The sequence below is a fragment of the Pleurodeles waltl genome, chromosome 2_1 (genome assembly GCF_031143425.1).
Source record: "Pleurodeles waltl isolate 20211129_DDA chromosome 2_1, aPleWal1.hap1.20221129, whole genome shotgun sequence".
Classification (NCBI taxonomy): Eukaryota; Metazoa; Chordata; class Amphibia; order Caudata; family Salamandridae; genus Pleurodeles; species Pleurodeles waltl.
In genome coordinates this window covers 303,862,395-303,881,295 of record NC_090438.1, presented here as the reverse complement: position 1 = coordinate 303,881,295, position 18,901 = coordinate 303,862,395, and the positions used below count along the sequence as shown (strand labels likewise).

General features: G+C 42.4%; 1 protein-coding gene across 2 annotated transcripts in view; it reads left to right on the top strand.

Moving 5' to 3' along the window:
* DOCK11 (dedicator of cytokinesis 11) overlaps nt 1-18,901 on the top strand; it is a 1,108,606-nt gene that overhangs the window by 565,399 nt on the left and 524,306 nt on the right. For both annotated transcript variants that reach the window (XM_069212535.1, XM_069212533.1), the window contains exons 28-30: nt 7,810-7,956; nt 10,375-10,458; nt 12,646-12,757. In XM_069212535.1, the coding sequence (XP_069068636.1) occupies nt 7,810-7,956; nt 10,375-10,458; nt 12,646-12,757 (343 nt within the window). The remainder of the gene's footprint in view (nt 1-7,809; nt 7,957-10,374; nt 10,459-12,645; nt 12,758-18,901) is intronic.

Here is an 18,901-nt window from a genome sequence, read left to right as displayed (position 1 = left end):
GTTATGTATCAGCCAATATACAATAGTGATGCAATACTGTATGTGACACACCATTATATATAGCCCCATTTCAAGTGTTTTTCTTCTACATACAGGTTGCCATGTACAAATATATGTATGGGAATAAAGACATCATCCCATCAATATAGTATGACCATGCATGAAACTGCAGCTCACATATGTACACTGAAGGGAAGGAGACACATGCTGACAAGTAGACTCATGAAATGTTGGCACATAAATCATGTCAATGGACAATCCACACTTACCAATGGAAAGTAGTGATCCCTAGCTGAATGCAAACTAAAATGTAAGCCCTGTTACATGTATGTTGGACACCTTCACTTTACAGAATGCAGTGAGGCACCAGAACCCATCAGACACTGAAGAAAACAAGCTTCTGGGTGGCAGATGCCAACATACACATTTACACACACACATGGCTGAGGAAAGTGATCCATCACCTACTTACCTTTGGCCTGGAACACCGAGGAACAATGGTATGTTGCATAGAAAATAAACACACTAAAACAGCATACAGTACAGGATTAATAACTGTAAACAGCCATATGTGTGTACAGCTTGTGGTTTGAAATTCCCACCCAGTGCAGTCCTAGGTCCCTGGTACAATAGGTCAAGGCACATCAGTATAAAACACATGACATGTCAACAAAAAGAATCTCTCATCTACTGTGAGACACATGGCCCATCCCTAAATGTCAGGGGAAGCTTTCAGGCCCTCACTCATTCACTGGGCAATGTGACAGGCAGGAATGTGCTGTGTAGTCACCCCTTGTGGTTGCTGTCCTCCTCTCAAACCCCCATCAAGCTCCGGATAGGCCACCACCAGGGTGTGGGCCATTAGGGGGGGTCATTGTCCAACGGGCACCCCACCCACGTTGGGAGGCCATCCCGAGCTGGTCCTTTGCAATCATCCGGGCCCAGCATCTCACGTCCTCCTACCTTTTTTGCAGTGGGCACTCCCCTGTCTGTGGACTTCAAGGTTCCGTACTATCCAGGCAATGGCTCTCCAAATATCTTTCTTTTGATGGGTGTTGACCTGCATGGATGCTCAAGACATATCAAGAGATCATGTACATCTGTCCCATCACAAATAATAGAGTCACATAAATGTCAAAACATCAAGCTTGGTCGTCTCCATTTTGTATATAGTCCCCAAGTGTGGAAGATACAAGCCAGTTAGTACAGGGCCATAACTACAGAGATACATTTTCCAATCTGAAGGACAACCCACCACACTGCTCAGGCCCTACAAAGACAAGGCAGGCTTACCGACATCTTTAGCAACAATTTGACATGTGGTGTGTGTGGCATCCTAAAGGGCAGAGAGAGTGATGTCATACCTTCCAAAAAAAAAAGACTAGCAAGGGCAGATGTCTGAAGTAACCCTGTACAACATGCACATAACTCACATTACTCACAATACAATGTGGATACTCAGCTCATGCTGACATGCACATACCTATTGTCTCACATATACAATAATCTTGATAAATAGATGTCAGTGGATGGCTGTGATGTAACCTTACCTAGTCATGTGCACCCGACCCAGGTTGGTTCAGGGAACACAGTACACAGAACCTACACAATGTGACTTGACTTGTATATGACACTGGCCACCAATACCTGCATATTGACTTTCCCATTGATGCCACACAGACTGCAAAACTAGGTATATAAGTATACATTCTGGCACACATGGGCACATTCTAGCCTGTGAGGAGGGAACCGATAGTTAAATACAGAAAACTGTGCACATGAGGCACATACCTGCTCTTCTGGTTCACTATAGAGCTGTCCCTCTGCAGCTGCTTGATCTCCCGGAGTTTGGCAACTACCTGGCCCATCATGCCTTGGGACTCTTGATAGACCCCCCAAGATTTGGCTGATGGTGTCCTGGCCAAGGGCATCCTAAGTGTCCACATCCCGCTGGCCCACAGAATGCCTCCCATGCACCCTACCCCCACAGGCCTGTTCCCTTGTCACAGGGAGCCACCTACTACTGGTTCCGGGACCATCATTTTCAAAGGTGTAGTGATGTGATTCAGGATCCTGAACTAGGGGGCACAAGATGGTTGCCACTGTGCTCTGTACACAGGTTGTGGTGCAAATGGCTGCACAGGTTGTGGTGCGAATGCAACCGGGCTGGGAGGTCTTGATGTGGGCACAGTATGAGTCACTGTTTGGGTCTGACCAGGTTGTCCAGATAGGCCAGAACCATCCTCCACGTCCAGATGTACAGGAGTATTGTCGTCACCGAGGGCTTCATCCATGGGGGTAGTGGAAGTCTCTTCAGTGGCCTCTGTGTGCCCAGTGGCAGTTTGACCTGTTGATGTGAAATGTACAATGTTGCTGGTTGTATTGTGACATCTATCTCCAGAAGTTTACAGTGACATTTAGCAAAGACCTTGTAGTTAGCTGTTCTGCAGGGAATCCTATTGTAACAGGTACCCATGGTATTAGTTGTATTGACCTGACATTTGTGAAACATGGCAATTGCAATGACAAAGCAGCTACTGAATTTGGAAGTTCATTGTCACTTGGGAGGATGGGCAGAGAATGCATCTTGCCACCAGTGCAGGCAAAACAGTGGCTGGGCAGGATGTGGCTTTGAGCATTTTGAGTCCTGGCTGATTGTTATGCTGGCAGACCCAGAGGTGTGTTGTATAAGTGATTGGAGACATCATGTGGTCATTGCATTGTGAATGTGTCTGCTGCCAATACCATTCTGGTGATGCATCTTGAGACCTTGTTGATCATTTATGTTGCACACCGGGTAAGGTGTCCTTCCTGTCCTCAATAGTTTGATCTTGGCTTAGCAGTTCAAGATGAAGCTAGGTGGCCAGCCACATATCTGAGTTGATCATGACCTGTATCTTGGCCCCTCCTAGGTGAGTACATGTCATTTGAGAGTGAGCAGGGAAGTGATTTTGGACAAATGACCACTGTTCAGCTATTTGGAGTCACTTGAACAGTGCCTCCAGTGAGTTGCATTCAGGTCAGTCCCTATACTTCTTAACACCAGCCAAATGTTATCCTCCCAGGTGAGTAAACCTCCTCTGTTCACTAACAGAGATGCATTAGGCCAAGTGGACACTTGACCGGTGACTGTAGTTAGCAATACAGGGTCCATTGGGCTTGTCATTTAGGTCACTTCCCCTAGTTCCCAAGAGTAGACAAATGTTATCCCCCGGGTGAGTGGACTTCATTTGCAAATTGACATCCAGTGGTGCTTTAGAGTGGAGAAAACTGTGCAGATGTGTGTAGTTAAAAATACAGTGCCTGCTGGTAGTTGCAGTTATGTCACTCACTCTAGTACACACACTTGACTAATGTTCTCCCCCTTGAGAGCACACTTCAATTGAGGTTTGAGTGACAGATGTATTTGGACAAGTGCACACTGTTTGGGTTTTTTGAATTACATACACATGCCAGGCCTGCCTGGGATTAGCAGTCCTATCACTACACACACTTGGCACTACACACACTTGGCAAATGGTATTCTCCCAGGTGAGTAAACTTCAATTGGGACTTACCAATCAGGGGCATTTAGCCTATTGTACCCTATGCTGGTGTTTGGAATTACATACACAAGTCCTCCTGGCCTTAGCAGTCCAGCCAGTCCTTGTACTGCACACACACTTGTCAAATGTTATCCTCCCAGGTGAGTAAACTTCAAATGGGACTGATCAAACAGGGGTATTTGGGCAATTGTATACTGGGCTGGTGTTTGGAATTACATAAACAGGTCCTCCTGGTCTTAGCAGTCATGCACTATCCCTGTACTACACACACCATACAAATGTTTCCCTCCCAGCTGTGTACACTTCAATGGTGAGTTTACAAACAGATGTATTTCGAGAAGAGAACACTGTGTTGGTGTGAGAAGTCATTGCCACAGTGCCTGCTCGGAGTTGTATTCCTGTCAGTCCCTGTACTACACACACTACACTCAGATGCTATCCTCCAGGATAGGTCTGCTACAATTGTGAGCTGCCAGACAGGGGTATTTGGACAGGTGGACAACGGGCTGGTGTTTGGAGCTACAGACACAAGGCCCCTTGGGAGTTGCAGTCAGGTTACTGCCTGTACTACACAGTGTACAAAAGTAATCAGTGAGCTTCATTTGAGAGTTAAGACACAGGGGTATTTGGGCTGTAGAACACTGGGCATGTGTTTGTATGTGGTGAGCTAGAGCCTCCTGGCAGTCAAGTCATTCTCTGTACTTCATGCGCTTGCTAAATGTCATCCCCCTGGTGAGTCACTTCATGTGTGATTTCCCAACCATGGTTTTTTGGAGAAGAGGGCACTTTACTGGTTGTTGGAGTGACAGTAAGAGAGACTCACACGAATCATAGTCGTGTAACTCCCTGTACTAGATACACTTTACATATGGTACCCTCCCAGGTGAGTAACCTTCATTAGAGAGTTGGAACACAGGTTTAGATTGGGGGTAGGACACTGCTCTGGTGGTTGAGGTTGGTGGAACAATACCTGCTGGGAGTTGCAGTCCTGTCAGTCCCTCTACTGCACACACTTGACAAATGTTATCCTCCCAGGTGAGTGAATTTCAATTGGGACTGTTCATACGGGTGTATTTGGACAATTGCCTATTCTGGTGTTTTGAATTACATTTACAGGCCCTCCTAGCCTTAATAGTCCTGTCACTTCCTGTACTACATACACAGCATACATTTTTTCAACCAAGGTGAGAACACTACAATTAGTAGTTAACAGACAAGGGTATTTGGGTGAGGAAACACTGTGCTGGTGGTTTCAGTAACAGTAACAGTGCCTGCTGGGAGTTGTAGTCATGTCAGTCCCTGTACTACACACACTATACAAATGTCATCTCCCCAAGTGAGTACACTTCAAATGTGAGTTGCCACATAGAAGTCTTTCGACTGGTGGACACTGGGCTGGTGAGTGGAGTCACAGGATGGCCAAGACCTTCTATTCCCAGATATTGAGTTGTAATGGGGTACAGGAGAGGCCACCACCAGTCTTCTTGGCCTACAGCTGGTACCTGGAGACCATGGAATGCACCTTACTCCTGAGGTCGTTCCACCTCCTCCTGACGTCCTCCCTTGTGCACAGGGTGGTGCCTACAGCATTGACTCTGTCGACTATCCTCTCCCATCGACTATCCTCTCCCACATTTCCATTCTCCTGCTGAGAGAGGTGTGCTGGACTTGTGTTCTAAACAATTGTGGCTCAACTCTTAAGATTTCATGCACCATGACTCTTAACTCACCATCAGTGAAACGTGGATTTTTCATAGGTGACATGGTAGTAATCCAAAAAAACAAATTGAGAATGGTAACAAGTGAGAGTGTCTTACTAAACAGGGGAAGTGCAAAAGTATGTAACTTGGAAAAGTGTGTGAAGGGTGTGTTATGTGTTGTGCGAGAAATATATGAGTGCCTATTCTATGTTATTCTTTTTTTTAAATGTGCTCTGGCTTCAGAGTGTTGCAGTGTAGATGCAAAGGATTGTGGTCTGTGAATGGGTGTGCTTTATAGTGCGTTTTGCAGGTGTGTCAAGTGTGGCAAAGTCTGCCAGCTGTGTTGTTTTCAAATCCATCCAATGTGCTATTGCCTATTACTTTGGTGACCACGAACCGCCATGGGTGTCCACCATTGCAACTTTGGACTTGGACTTTGGTCAGTGATTGGTCACTGGGCTGTTGGTGCTGGAGGTCGGACAGCTTATTTCCAACCCTCCGTGCCACTGCCGATCTGCCTTTTTTGGTTGGCGGTCGGCTGTTCTGTCTATGTTACTAGTAATATGGCAGTCTAAAAGACCTCCATCATGGCGATCTTTTTGGGACTGCTAACATGGCGGCCTGGTGGTCCGACAACCAAACTTGTCAGACGCCCAATGTCATTATAATATTTAAAGTCTGCGCTGCATAATGAAGGTGCAAAGTGAAGTGGCACAAAAAGAAGAAGTACTTGTTTTAAACGTTTAGAGGCAACAAGGTCACAAAGTGCCCTTTTTTTGTAGTTCTCTTCTATGCACTTTCCATGTGCCCACGTAACTATTCTACCCTCTCAGTATTGTTCTCTACTTCATGTGTGTTAGAAATGGGGTCTTTGGTTGGCAGTCAGGTTACCCACTGTCCAAGCAAGGACCCTCACTCTAGTCAGAGTAAAGGAGAATCACCCTCAGCTAACCCCCACTCACCCACTTGGTAGCTTGGCACGAGCAGGCAAGCTTAATTTTAGAGTTCTAGGTGTAAAGTATTTGCACCAACACACACAGTAACTCAGTGAAAACACTCCAAACTGACACAACACTGGTTTAGAAAAATAGGAAATATTTATCCAAACAAAACAAGACCAAAACGACAAACATCCACCATACACAAGTCAAGTAAAAGCAAAAAGAGTCTTAAATCCTTTTGTAAACAGGTAAAACACTGTTAACATTGAAAAGTACCTGGGTAGTGTCAAAATAACCTGCACGGGCGAGTGTGCGTTGAAAAAAGTAAGCGATGCGTCAATTTCTCACCCGCAAGCGAGATTGTGCATCGTTTCTCCTTCTCTGGTCGGGTCGGCATGCGTCAGTATTCCTCTCTGCAGGAAAGCGATGCGTCAATCCGGGCATCACTCAGGTCCGGGCAGGCGTTGCATCGTTTTTCCGCACCCAGCAAGGTTTGCATAGAAAATCCTGCTGCACGGTGCCCCATTAAGAGTTTCCCAGTGGGCCAGCAGATGGAAAAGGCCTACAACATTGACGGCGGGTCATAATAAAGCCGGTGGCAATGCTGTAGTGTGTAGGGTGCACCATCACCCGTCTCGATGTTCACTGTCTGCAAAGCAGACAGTGAACATCACTACAGGGCTTGCCAGGGGGTGGCACTGCACCCCGTCTCCGCCAGCAGTTACATGGCTACCACCATGTAACCGCTGGCGTAGAAGGGGATCGTAATCCCCAGGGTTGCGCTGCTTGCAGCACTACCCTGGCTGATTAGGACTGCCAGCACCACTAGTCCCTCCTAGTTGTGCCACAGTCGTAATGTGGTGGTCGGAACGCCACATTGGCGGCGGTCCGACCGCCACTGCGACCTTTAATGTTTAAAGACCGCCAGGGTCGTAATGAGGCCTTTAATGTGACATCTTTTTCTTGATCTCAGAAATACTACTTCAACATATGAATCTGTCACATCTTCTTCATGATCCTAGAAATAATATTTCTTCAAGATATGAAGCTCTTGTGCATAAACTTGATAGTTTAGTAGTTGTTGTCACTTAAGGAGCGCTTCTTCCTGTAAATGTTTATGCTCAGAAATGTTTCATCTGAATTCTTTGGCAGCAGAATCCTTTGGGGATCAAGCCTCTTGGTATGAATTGTCATGATTGTAGCAAGTGTAATGTTACCTTGCCATAGATGCTGAGAAATTTGTCATGTACTATTTGGTCTGCAGAGGTTTACTTTTTTCTTCCTAGAGTTGATAGTAACACCCACCTATGCACTAAAGTTGTTGCCAATCTATTTCATATCATGTTCTGCCCTTCTTCACATCACAATACCCTTCTCTGCATCTTTCTTTATTAAAATATAATAATGAACAACAATATCCACCTAGTCATTTAGAGCAATGCATCTTGGGAACAACATGTATTTTTGATGTCTGATATTTACACAACCTTGAGCTAATTTTTTTCTGTGAAAGGTAAATGGTTTAGTTTAGTATGATGATTTTGTACAATGAGAAAGTAAATTGCTGAAAACATGATGCTCATTGCTTTACATTTTAAATACATCAGTATTTTTTCTGTTCAGCTCCCCAGGTCCCAGCGATTCCCAGAATCATTTCAACATGCCTTACATTGTTTGCTTCTTGCAATAATTCCACATGTTACTATACGATACAGTGAAATCCCAGATGAGTCCAGAAATGTAAACTTCAGCCTTGCTAGTTTTATTAAGGTGAGTAAGATTCCTGCACTGTAATTGAATGGGGACTACACATTGTTGCTTCATTCACTTCTAGGCCATACAGACATAAACAACAATTGAACATACATTAATTCAGTTATTGTATGTAAACTGAGACAACTTCAATTTGAATGTGTTTTATTCCAGGTATTGTGTTATCTGTTATGCTAAAAGGAAACATGCAATACATTTTCTCCATGGTAAATCAAAAAAGACTATAATGTGTTGATTTTGCACAGTACTATGACATCAACAACATTATTATTACAGTGACGGATCACATAGAAATAGTATGGAAAGTAATCGTCTTGGTTTATATTGTCAAACCTATCAAGGGCTACGAGCATAAGAAAGAATTTTCAAATGACCAAATCCATGTGCACATTTGGGCCTCATTTAGAGTTTGATGGACAATTTACTCTGTCACAAGCATGACAGATATCCTGTCTGTCTTTCTGCAACTGCATTACATCTTGTGACACCAGTACTAAGGTTGACACAATATCTGTCACTTTTGGAGTAACCACTCTGCCACATTTTAAATCAGACCCCATGTTTTTGTTCAGTGACAGTCTGGTGCCAGAACCAGCCGTTTTTATAACACTGTTATAAAACTTTATAGGTATATGAGCAAGATACTGCATAGAACTTCATACAAAGTAATCACACTATTATAAGAATTATTGATGGACAGTGAAAAATAGCTGTAGTGAGTGGCAAGTCTATTTGTGACTTTTTACATGACTTAAGTAATCATTCAGAGCACCCACTGCTGGCAGAACTAGTCATTGCTGTAGTCATATCTAAAGCTGATGGCTGGTCTTTAAGTGGGAATGTTGTAACAGACAACTGTGGGCCTGATTCATAAAGGTAAACTTACACTTTTGCGTATGTTTACTTTTTTTCGTATTTAGGAGTTTAATTTGACTAATAGCAAGTTTATGACTGCAGAGTCAGCATTCAAGGTGGAGCACTCTGCACATAATAAGGCTTATCTTTTTATTTGTGAAGCCTCCACCACAAATGTGGAGTCTCCACAATCATAAAATTACTATTAGTAAAATCAAACTTGTAGTTTGTGACTATCAAAGAAGTAGTAAATGTACACAAAAGTGTACACTGACCTTATATCAGGCCCATAAACTTGTGCTAAGGCTTGTCTTGAATTTCTATGAACATTGATTACTTTTGCCGTAACATTTGTATTACTTTTTTGCATAAATACAGTCTATCACATTATGCATAATTCATCTAAACACAGTGACTATAAACTGGATATCTCGAAAGCAAATTACAGCTTGTGCAGGTATAAAAGGAGAGAGTACACAGAAAGTTCCACAAATTCTCATATTAACAGGTTTGCATATTAGTGTGAAAAAATCTATATTCAAAACAGTTTCTAACTTATACCTGAACAACTATCTTACTACCTGTTTCACATTTACCTTTGTATTTCTAACATCTAAAACAGCCTATCATTATACACATAGTAACCATTCAAAATGCTATAGCTCCCATTTTGAGTGTCCTGAAATAATCCCTATTATTTCCCGGCACCAGAATTATAGTGAAGTGTAGTCCTCTTAATTCTTGGTGCGGGGGGAAACATTTGGAAGTACGTGTTTTTGAAAAATAACACATGAGAATCTATGTTTTCTTCCAAATTCCTTATTGTTTTTCCCTTCTGTTTCAAGTTGATATTTTTAACAGACTCATCAGGATTATCAGGGCACTTGCAATGCAGCCCTGCTAGATAAACTTCCTACCTCACCTCACTTATGCTCCATTTGCTTGACAGGATGGAGACTTTTAAGCTTTGTTTTTGAAGGCACAAGTAGTTGATGAGTGAATGTCATGTAGATGCTAGAGGGAACTATAGAAGGTGCACATAGGATATAACTTTTTACTGCTAAAGGACACTGGTGGCAGTAACCTCTGATTCTACTGATGCAACTTGCAGGCAATGTAATTTTATTTTGGAGTATCGTGTATTAAGTATTTTGGTTGTTGGTTACATTTGGGGTGCATGCGGTTATCTGAGGAATTAAGATTTCTAGGAACAGCATATGCATTCTTGGTATCTGAAATATTGCAGACTACCATTTCTTTTACTTTAAATTGATACGTAATATTGATATCTGAAATATTACAGACTACCATTTCTTTTAATTTAAATTGATTTCCTCATCCAGCTTTGCTCAATTGCCACACTCTAATAGATGAAGATCATTTCAACAATTGCTGTAATCTCAGAGACAAGCTTTTGACTTAAACGAAATGGCATTCAGTATTTCAGCAAATTATATTTCTGTTTTATATTTCTTTGCCACTGCTATATACCACCACCATATTTCTTAAATACAAAAGTGCAGAGTTTTAAAATTCAGCGTAATTCTCATTTTTTCACAGCGCTGCTTGACGCTTATGGACAGAGGGTTTATCTTCAACTTGATAAATGACTACATGTCTGCGTTTAGTCCAAAAGACCCCAAGGTAAATAAGGAACGTGAGTTTAAATATCAGATGTCATATCCTGTTTTTCCTGTAGCTTTTCGTGATCTAATATGTACAAATTATATGAATAAAAAGGAAATTTTCCGTGCAAAAATGGTAATAGTTTAGATAAAGCTGCAGCACAAATCGAGTGTAAAATCTGATCACTTGTAGTACCCAGTTGATTGACATCGTTATTTTTTACTACACTGTGAATGCCATAAGAACTATTTAATCCGTACATTTCTACAATTCTCATTTGGTACTATTGGTACTACAAACTGTTTCAATGTAACAGGTTCCTTAGAAACAAAAGCTTTTGAGGCAAAGTAAAACATCTAGGTTGAAATAACACTGACAAGCCTAGTGTTAATGGGGTGGTGAAAGCATCAGCAATAACCAGATGCAGTAAAAAATTCCCATAGTTGAAGGGAGTGTTTTAATCTGTTTTTGACTCCCGAATTTACATATTTTTATTTTTTACTGGACATTTTTTGAAAGCATATGCAATGGAAATTTAAATTATAAAAGTAAAAACAATAGCACTGTCACAGTCTCAAGAAAAATAAGCATAAAATAAACCATGAAAAGTGAGAGGCCATTTTGAAATGTAACTCTGCATACTTTACTATTGTTTTTACCATCCCGAGTAAGCTGCTGCATTTAGAGGCAAAGCCACAGCCATCTTGGAACTGTAAGGCAGTGATACAAAATGAGCAATACCATTCCAAGATGGTTGTCTGGTAAGCAAAGCTCTTCTCGGTCCTTCAGGAATGCATATATGTATAATGTATCATTGTTTTACAGTTCTAAAATGACCACTGTGTTGCTTTTGAACACAGCAGCAATTCTGGAAAAGTGAAATAAGGATATATATTATGCATGATACAATCCTAAGCTACCTGCTAGCTTGCAAAGCAGAAGCTGAGTAGGATTGATATGCTAGAGTAGCATGGCAGGGTCTGGTAGCACTTTGTGGGGAGTTGTCAGGTCTTCCAAAAAAAATTGGCAATGGCCGCAAAATAATTAATAAATAATTAATGAAAGGAGACAATTTGAAAGTAAAGCGTTGACACTGAAGCACAATAATTTGCACATTATGGGTCATAAGTACCATCATTCGAAGTAAATTGAGGCAATGTCTCAACACTCTCATGGACAGACACATTATATGCATGACATTTGAGCAGACCAGTGGATGAAGAGCGGTGTCCCAAACATCTCTTCTAATGTACTTTTGTCCTTTTTTTATATGAAGCTGTCTCTAGGCTGGGCCTATAAAGCAGAAAGAGTGCAGTGCTGGGATCAAATGCTGTGGATATTTTCAATATTTGATTGCTGCAAATGTCTAGCATTACTGTTAAAACATAATACAGCTAATCCATAGATGAGCTGCAAGTGTATCAAGAGTTGTGGTAGATTTACTGTAATGCAAATAAGAAGTTATATGGTACTACAACACTATTTGCAATGATATACATATCCTCCCTTTTGATACCAGTAGCTGGCAAAAGCACTGCCCAAACATTAATGCTAGACTAATAGTGTGTGCTCCAAGCTGCCCTCTTCAGTGGTAAGGCAATTACAAAAACCTGCAGGTCCTCCAAAACCTCCCTACCGCTGATGTCTACCCAAACAATACTTTGCACTGATAATTTACATCCCCTTCATTCTTAATATCACCAGTGTCAGCTTTCCTTCCTCCCTGAGGACATGCAGTAGTGACATTTCTCAGTACATGAGACCAACCTGAACTTCTGACTGATCTCCTGAGTGGGAGGATTCTGAAATACTGCATCTGTATGAAAAATATGAATCTGATCTTCGCCATCCCTAAAAATACATACATATTTCAGATGTACTATCCGTTTTTTAATTAAAGGAAACGTTCCATAGAGCAAAATGAAATAAGAGGTTCCCTATTTTCATTTATCCAGGTTGTTGAGTATCTTAAATTGTGTAATGGGTGGCAGTATTTGAAACCTAATGCTTGCAACATCACTTTGTTATGAGGTTCTTTCACAACTGCATTTTTATTCTGCCAGAAATGTGTCTAAGAAAATGTGGTTATCATGGAATGTCAGTTTTCTTATCATCTGATGTGAACTCTGTTCTAAAATGTGGATTACTGTTAATTACTGTTAAATTTAACTAATTTGTTTCTTGTTTGACTTTGTTGTGACACAGATTTTGACAGAATACAAGTTTGACTTCTTGCAAACAGTTTGCAACCATGAGCACTACATTCCTTTAAATTTACCAATGGCATTTGCAAAACCAAAAGTTCAGCGAGTTCAAGGTATTACAATATACATTATGTTATTATATTATATTATACATTGTTGTGTTAGAACTTGCCTAAACCACAAAGACATATTATTTTTTCTGACTTTTACCAACGGCGTTTGCAAAACCAAAAGTTCAGCGAGTTCAAGGTATTATATTATATAATATGTTATTATATTATATTATAATATATAATATCATATTGTATTATACATTGTTATATTAGAACTTGCCTTAACCACAAAGACGTATTATTTTTTCTGACTTTCCATCTGACTTTCATTGTAATGTTTAACCTATAACCAAAAAGAAAGGCTACAGTGACATTTAACCTGTGCAGATTGTATGACACAATATAAAAAACAACATTGTGACACCAAAAAATTCCGTCAAAAATGTTGTCTGCAAAAATATTGAATTTGCAAACTTCGTATTTAAACTTCTAAAATATTGAGTCAAAATATTGTGGAACAGAATATTGTCAAAAATAAGGAAAGTTTATTGAAAAAAATCATATTTAAGCAATGAAATATAATTTTAAATTATCAACATCCAAAATATTAATATAAGAAATATATTATATATATATAAATATATATATATCTACACACACATATATTCTTCAGAAATATTGAAACAATAGTTAAACAATTAAAAATAAAATATTACCAATAATGTAAAAGCAAAACAAATAACAAAAATACATATATATATATCTATTGTTATATGTATTTGTGTGTGTCTTTGTGTGTGTGTGTATATATATATATATATATATATGTTCGATGGCATGTGTAGCTGCAGATACACATGCTGTGCAGATACACATGCTATGCATATTCTGCCATCTAGTGTTGGGCTCGGAGTGTTACAAGTTGTTTTTCTTCGAAGAAGTGTTTTCGAGTCACGGGATCGAGTGACTCCTCCTCTTCGGCTCCATTGTGCATGGGCATCGACTCCATGTTCGATTGTTTTCTTTCCGCCATCGGGTTCGGACGGGTTTCTTATCGCTCCGATAGTTTGAGTCGGAAAAGTTCTAAAACTAGCTAATTCTCGTCACCATTGTTTCGATTGCGTACCTTCTTCCATCAACACTTCGGTACCGTCGGGTCAAACATCTTGCCTCGCCCTTCGGGGCGCACGCGCCCAACTCGGGCCTGGTCGGGCCGACCGCGTGGAACCCTCATGGACCGGACCCCATTCCGCTTTTGTCCTCAGTGCGCCGCAAAATTCCCCTACACAGACCAACATCTCGTCTGTAATCTCTGTCTCTCCCCAGACCATTGGTAAGAAAATTGGGAGGCCTGTAGGTCCTTCCGTTCGAAGAAAACTCTCAGAGACAGAAGAGCAAGAAGACTCAAGATGGCGTACAAGAGCACCGAATGTCTTGACGTCGAGGAGGAGGACATCATGCACACGGCAGTCTCCGTCCGAGGGTCCGACTCCAAACAGGAGTCTGAGGAGGACAGACCAGTCACGGCAGGACAGCACATGAGTACTCCTGCCCCAGCTCCATTTAAGCCCAAACATAAGGCCTTGGGAACGCCACTGCTGGAAGGCCATGGCTCGACCCTTAAAAAGACATTCGGTGACCAACCAACAACTTCGGCACCGAAAAAGGCCACACCACCCAAGCCTTCGGACTCGAGCCGAAGCTCTCTCTCCGAGACTATCAGGCACAGATCCTTTGAGTATAAACCTCGAAAATTGCTTTCGGAGCTGAGGCCAACATCCACTCCCAGCCTTTCGATACCGAAAAAACCAGCTTCGGAGCCGAAAAGGCCAGTTTATACGGAGGAACATAGACTTTCACAAGTACTTAAAGAAAGCCATAAAATCACGGAGGGACATTCACAAATGGAGGATATAGATGAAAGGCAAGCCAGAATTCATATTCACAAGGACACTGGCAAAATTATAACTGCACCTCCTCTGAAACCTAAGAGGAAATTGGCCTTTCAGGAACAATTGGACACTGCTCAGCCACTGGCTAATTATTCATTTGATTCACAGCAAGACAATGTGGATCCCTGGGATCTGTATGATCCAGATCCCATTGCCGATAACAACCCAGACTGCTATCCCTCCAAGCCATCACCACCAGAGGATAGTACCGGATGTACTCAAGTTTTAGCTAGGGCGGCATCCTACCACAATGTCTCCATGCACACTGAGCCCTTTGAGGATTACTTCCTTTTTAACACACTATCCTCTACACACACCACCTATCAGTCCCTTCCCATGCTTCCAGGCATGTTAAAGCATACACACCAAATATTTCAAGAGCCAGTGAAGGCTATGATAATTACTCCTAGGGTGGAAAAAAAGTATAAGCCACCTCCCTCTGATCCTGCCTTTATTACACAACAATTGCCTCCTGACTCTGTAGTCATAAGCGCGGCCAGAAAAAGAGTGAACTCGCAGTCACCTGGAGATGCAGCCCCACCAGACAAAGAAAGCAGAAAATTTGATGCTGCGGGGACAAGGGTGGCATCGCAGGCAGCCAACCAATGGAGGATAGCCAACTCCCAAGCACTGTTGGCTAGATATGATAGGGCCCACAGGGATGAGATGAAGGATATAATACAACATATCCCCAAAGACCAACAAAAAAGGGCACAACAAATAGTCAAAGAAGGGCAGGCTATTACAAACAACCAAATCAGGTCATCCCTAGATTCTGCAGACACAGCAGCTAGAACAATTAACACTGCTGCCACTATACGAAGACACACATGGCTTAGGTCTTCAGGGTTCAAGCCTGAAATTCAACACTTAAATGCCGTTTAATCAAAAACAGCTTTTTGGCCCCGAAGTAGACACGGCTATTGAGAAAATGAAAAAAGATTCGGACACTGCGAAAGCCATGGGTGCTTTGTATACGACGCAATACAGGGGGTCCTTTCGTAAACCCCAATACAGAGGTGGATTTAGAACCCAAACATCTGAGACATCCACCTCACAAACAAAGTCAACCTACCAACCTCAATATCGAAGAGGTGGGTTTAAAGGCAATTACAGAGGCCAATACCCCAGAGGCAGGGGAAAATATCAATCAACCAAACAAGCCTCACAGCAGCCAAAGCAGTGACTTACTCCATCTCTTCCCAACTCACACCTCACCTGTGGGGGAAGACTGCAAAGGTTCCACACCAATTGGCTACCCGTTACAACAGACAACTAGGTATTATCCATTATCCGCAATGGATATTGCATAGAATTGGCACAAATTCCCCCAAATATTCCACCAAAATCATACAATCTCTCCACCCAACATACCACCATGTTGCAAGAAGAAGTAAAATCTCTGTTACTCAAACAAGCAATAGAGCTTGGGCCACAAGATCAAATAGGAACAGGAGTTTACTCACTGTATTTCCTCATCCCCAAAAAAGACAGAACCTTAAGACCAATATTAGATCTCAGAACCCTCAATCTTTACATCCTGTCAGAACACGTTCACCTGGTAACACTACAAAATGTGGTCCGCTGCTACAGCAGCAAGATTTTATGACAACATTAGACCTCAAGGATGCGTATTTCCACATACCCATCCATCCAGCACACAGAAAATACCTCAGGTTTGGGATTCAGGGAAAACATTACCAGTTCAAAGTGTTACCCTTCGGAACAGCAATGGTTACAGGGTCAACTTCACGATCTAATGTTGATAGACCCCCAAACATGCATATCACTTCAGTGGTGAAATTCCACAAACCTAAACAAAGGGCGGCCTTTTCAAGACCCTGTGCCTCAGACCATACTTACAACAGATGCATCAATGATTGGCTGTGGGGCACACCTCAACAATCACAACATTGAAGGTCAATGGAACGCCAAACACAAACTGTTTCACATAAATCACCTAGAATTGCTAGCCGTATTCCTAGCACTCAGGCCCTCACCACATGGGGTCAGAAACTCATCTCTCAGCAGCAGGCTGGCACAGACCAGTCAGTCCTGCACTGAACAACTGGGTACAATACAGGGGGCATCTCTAAGATGCCCTCTGTGTGCATTGTTTAATAAATCCAACACTGGCATCAGTGTGGGTTTATTATTCTGAGAAGTTTGATACCAAACTTCCCAGTATTCAGTGTAGCCATTATGGAGCTGTGGAGTTCGTTTTGACAAACTCCCAGACCATACACTTAATATGGCCACATTGTACTTACAATGTCTAATAATAGACTTAGACACTGTAGGGGCATATTGCTCATGCAGCTATGCCCTCACCTGTGGTATAGTGCACCCTGCCTTAGGGCTGTAAGGCCTGCTATAGGGGTGACTTACCTATGCCACAGGCAGCATTTTGTGTGCATGGCATCCTGAGGGGGATGCTATGTTGACTTTGCCTTTTTCTCCCGACCAACACACACAATCTGCAATGGCAGTGTGCATGTGTTAGGTGAGGGGTCCCTTAGGGTGGCACAACATATGCTGCAGCCCTTAGGGACCTTCCCTGGTCACAGGGCCCTTGGTACCACTGGTACCTTTTACAAGGGGCTTATCTGTGTGCCAGGGGTGTGCCAATTGTGGAAAAAATGGTACATTTTAGGTGAAAGAACACTGGTGCTGGGGCCTGGTTAGCGGGATCCCAGCACACTTCTCAGTCAAGTCAGCATCAGTATCAGGCAAAAAGTAGGGGGTAACTGCAACAGGGAGCCATTTCCTTACAGCGTGTTAGCAAAATGTTGCGCCACAGCGTACTGGGAGTTATTGTGTCTTATGGCCCTCAAGTGCTCCAAGATCCGTTTTTTCACCTTGTGTGCAGTGCTGCCCACATACATCAAATTACAAGGACATACAAGACATAGGGGGTTATTCTAACTTTGGAGGAGTGTTAATCCGTCCCAAAAGTGACGGTAAAGTGACGGATATACCACCAGCCGTATTACGAGTTCCATAGGATATAATGGACTCGTAATACGGCTGGTGGTAAATCTGTCACTTTTCCGTCACTTTTGGGACGGATTAACACCTCCTCCAAAGTTAGAATAACCCCCATAGACACAAAACTCGGTGTTGCAGGTTGTGAATTTGTGAATTGTAAACAATCTCTCGGTGTTGGGGATCACAAATTCCATTGCATCACAACTGGTTTTACACACTTTACACTTCTAACAACAGAAAACTCCAGAGTTCTGTTTTCTGGGGGTACCACTTGTAAAGTGATCCTTACTTAGTATATCTTTTAAAGACTGGCTTTTCCTGAATGTAACTTGTGTGACTGTACTGAAATATTTCCTGAGGTTGTGATCCGTATGTAGAACATGCCAAGCATGTACATGGGAACATTGATATTAAAATTTAAACTGCATTAAATGTACATTTCTTTTTTATAAATAATATAAACATTAAAGAATCAAAAGTAAGCAACAATAGTAAAAGTTTTGGATTTCTAAAAGGCAAATTTACTATTTTATCTCCAATTTATTCAATAGTTGGAAAATAATTGCACTTTGGAGGAGTTAGATTTATTATTCCCAAATCAACATATGCAAATGATGAGTCAGAGTTATTATTCCCACTCCAACACAAGCAATAGTAGGGAAGGTGTTGGATTTTGGAGTATGGGCTTCATTACGAGTTTGCCGGTTGGACTGCTGGACCGTCATGGAGGCAGTCTTTCGAATAGTGCCAGGAGGTCTCCACCCAGACCACTGGATTACAAGTTATTCACGGGGCTGGTGTGACTGCCGGGGGGGAGGCGGGGACAGTATAATGGAGATACTGTGGGCCATGCATCCCTACCTGTCAGCACGACGGCCGGACTGCAGCCATGCACCACGTCCTGCACAGGACACAGTGAACCCCAAATTTTCTGGAGGACCACATGGGCCCCTGCCTCAGCCACCATTGGGATGTACCCCCATGATCTCCCATTTTGGGCCCCAGACCTGCCTGAGCGTCACACTTTCCATGGCAGTGGGTTCGCCATTGAAAGCTTGGCGGTCAAGCAGGCCGTAATGGGCATGGTGGTCCCAGTGCCCGAATCCGCAGCATTGGATGCCGCGGGCAGGACTGTCCCGGTTCACGCCGCAATGACTAAGATGGTGCCGGCGGTCTGCAGGCAGTCGTCTGGTGATCTGACCGCCAAACTCTTAATCAGGTGGTCCAACCACCGGAGTTGCGGCGGTTGGACTGCCACCTCTAC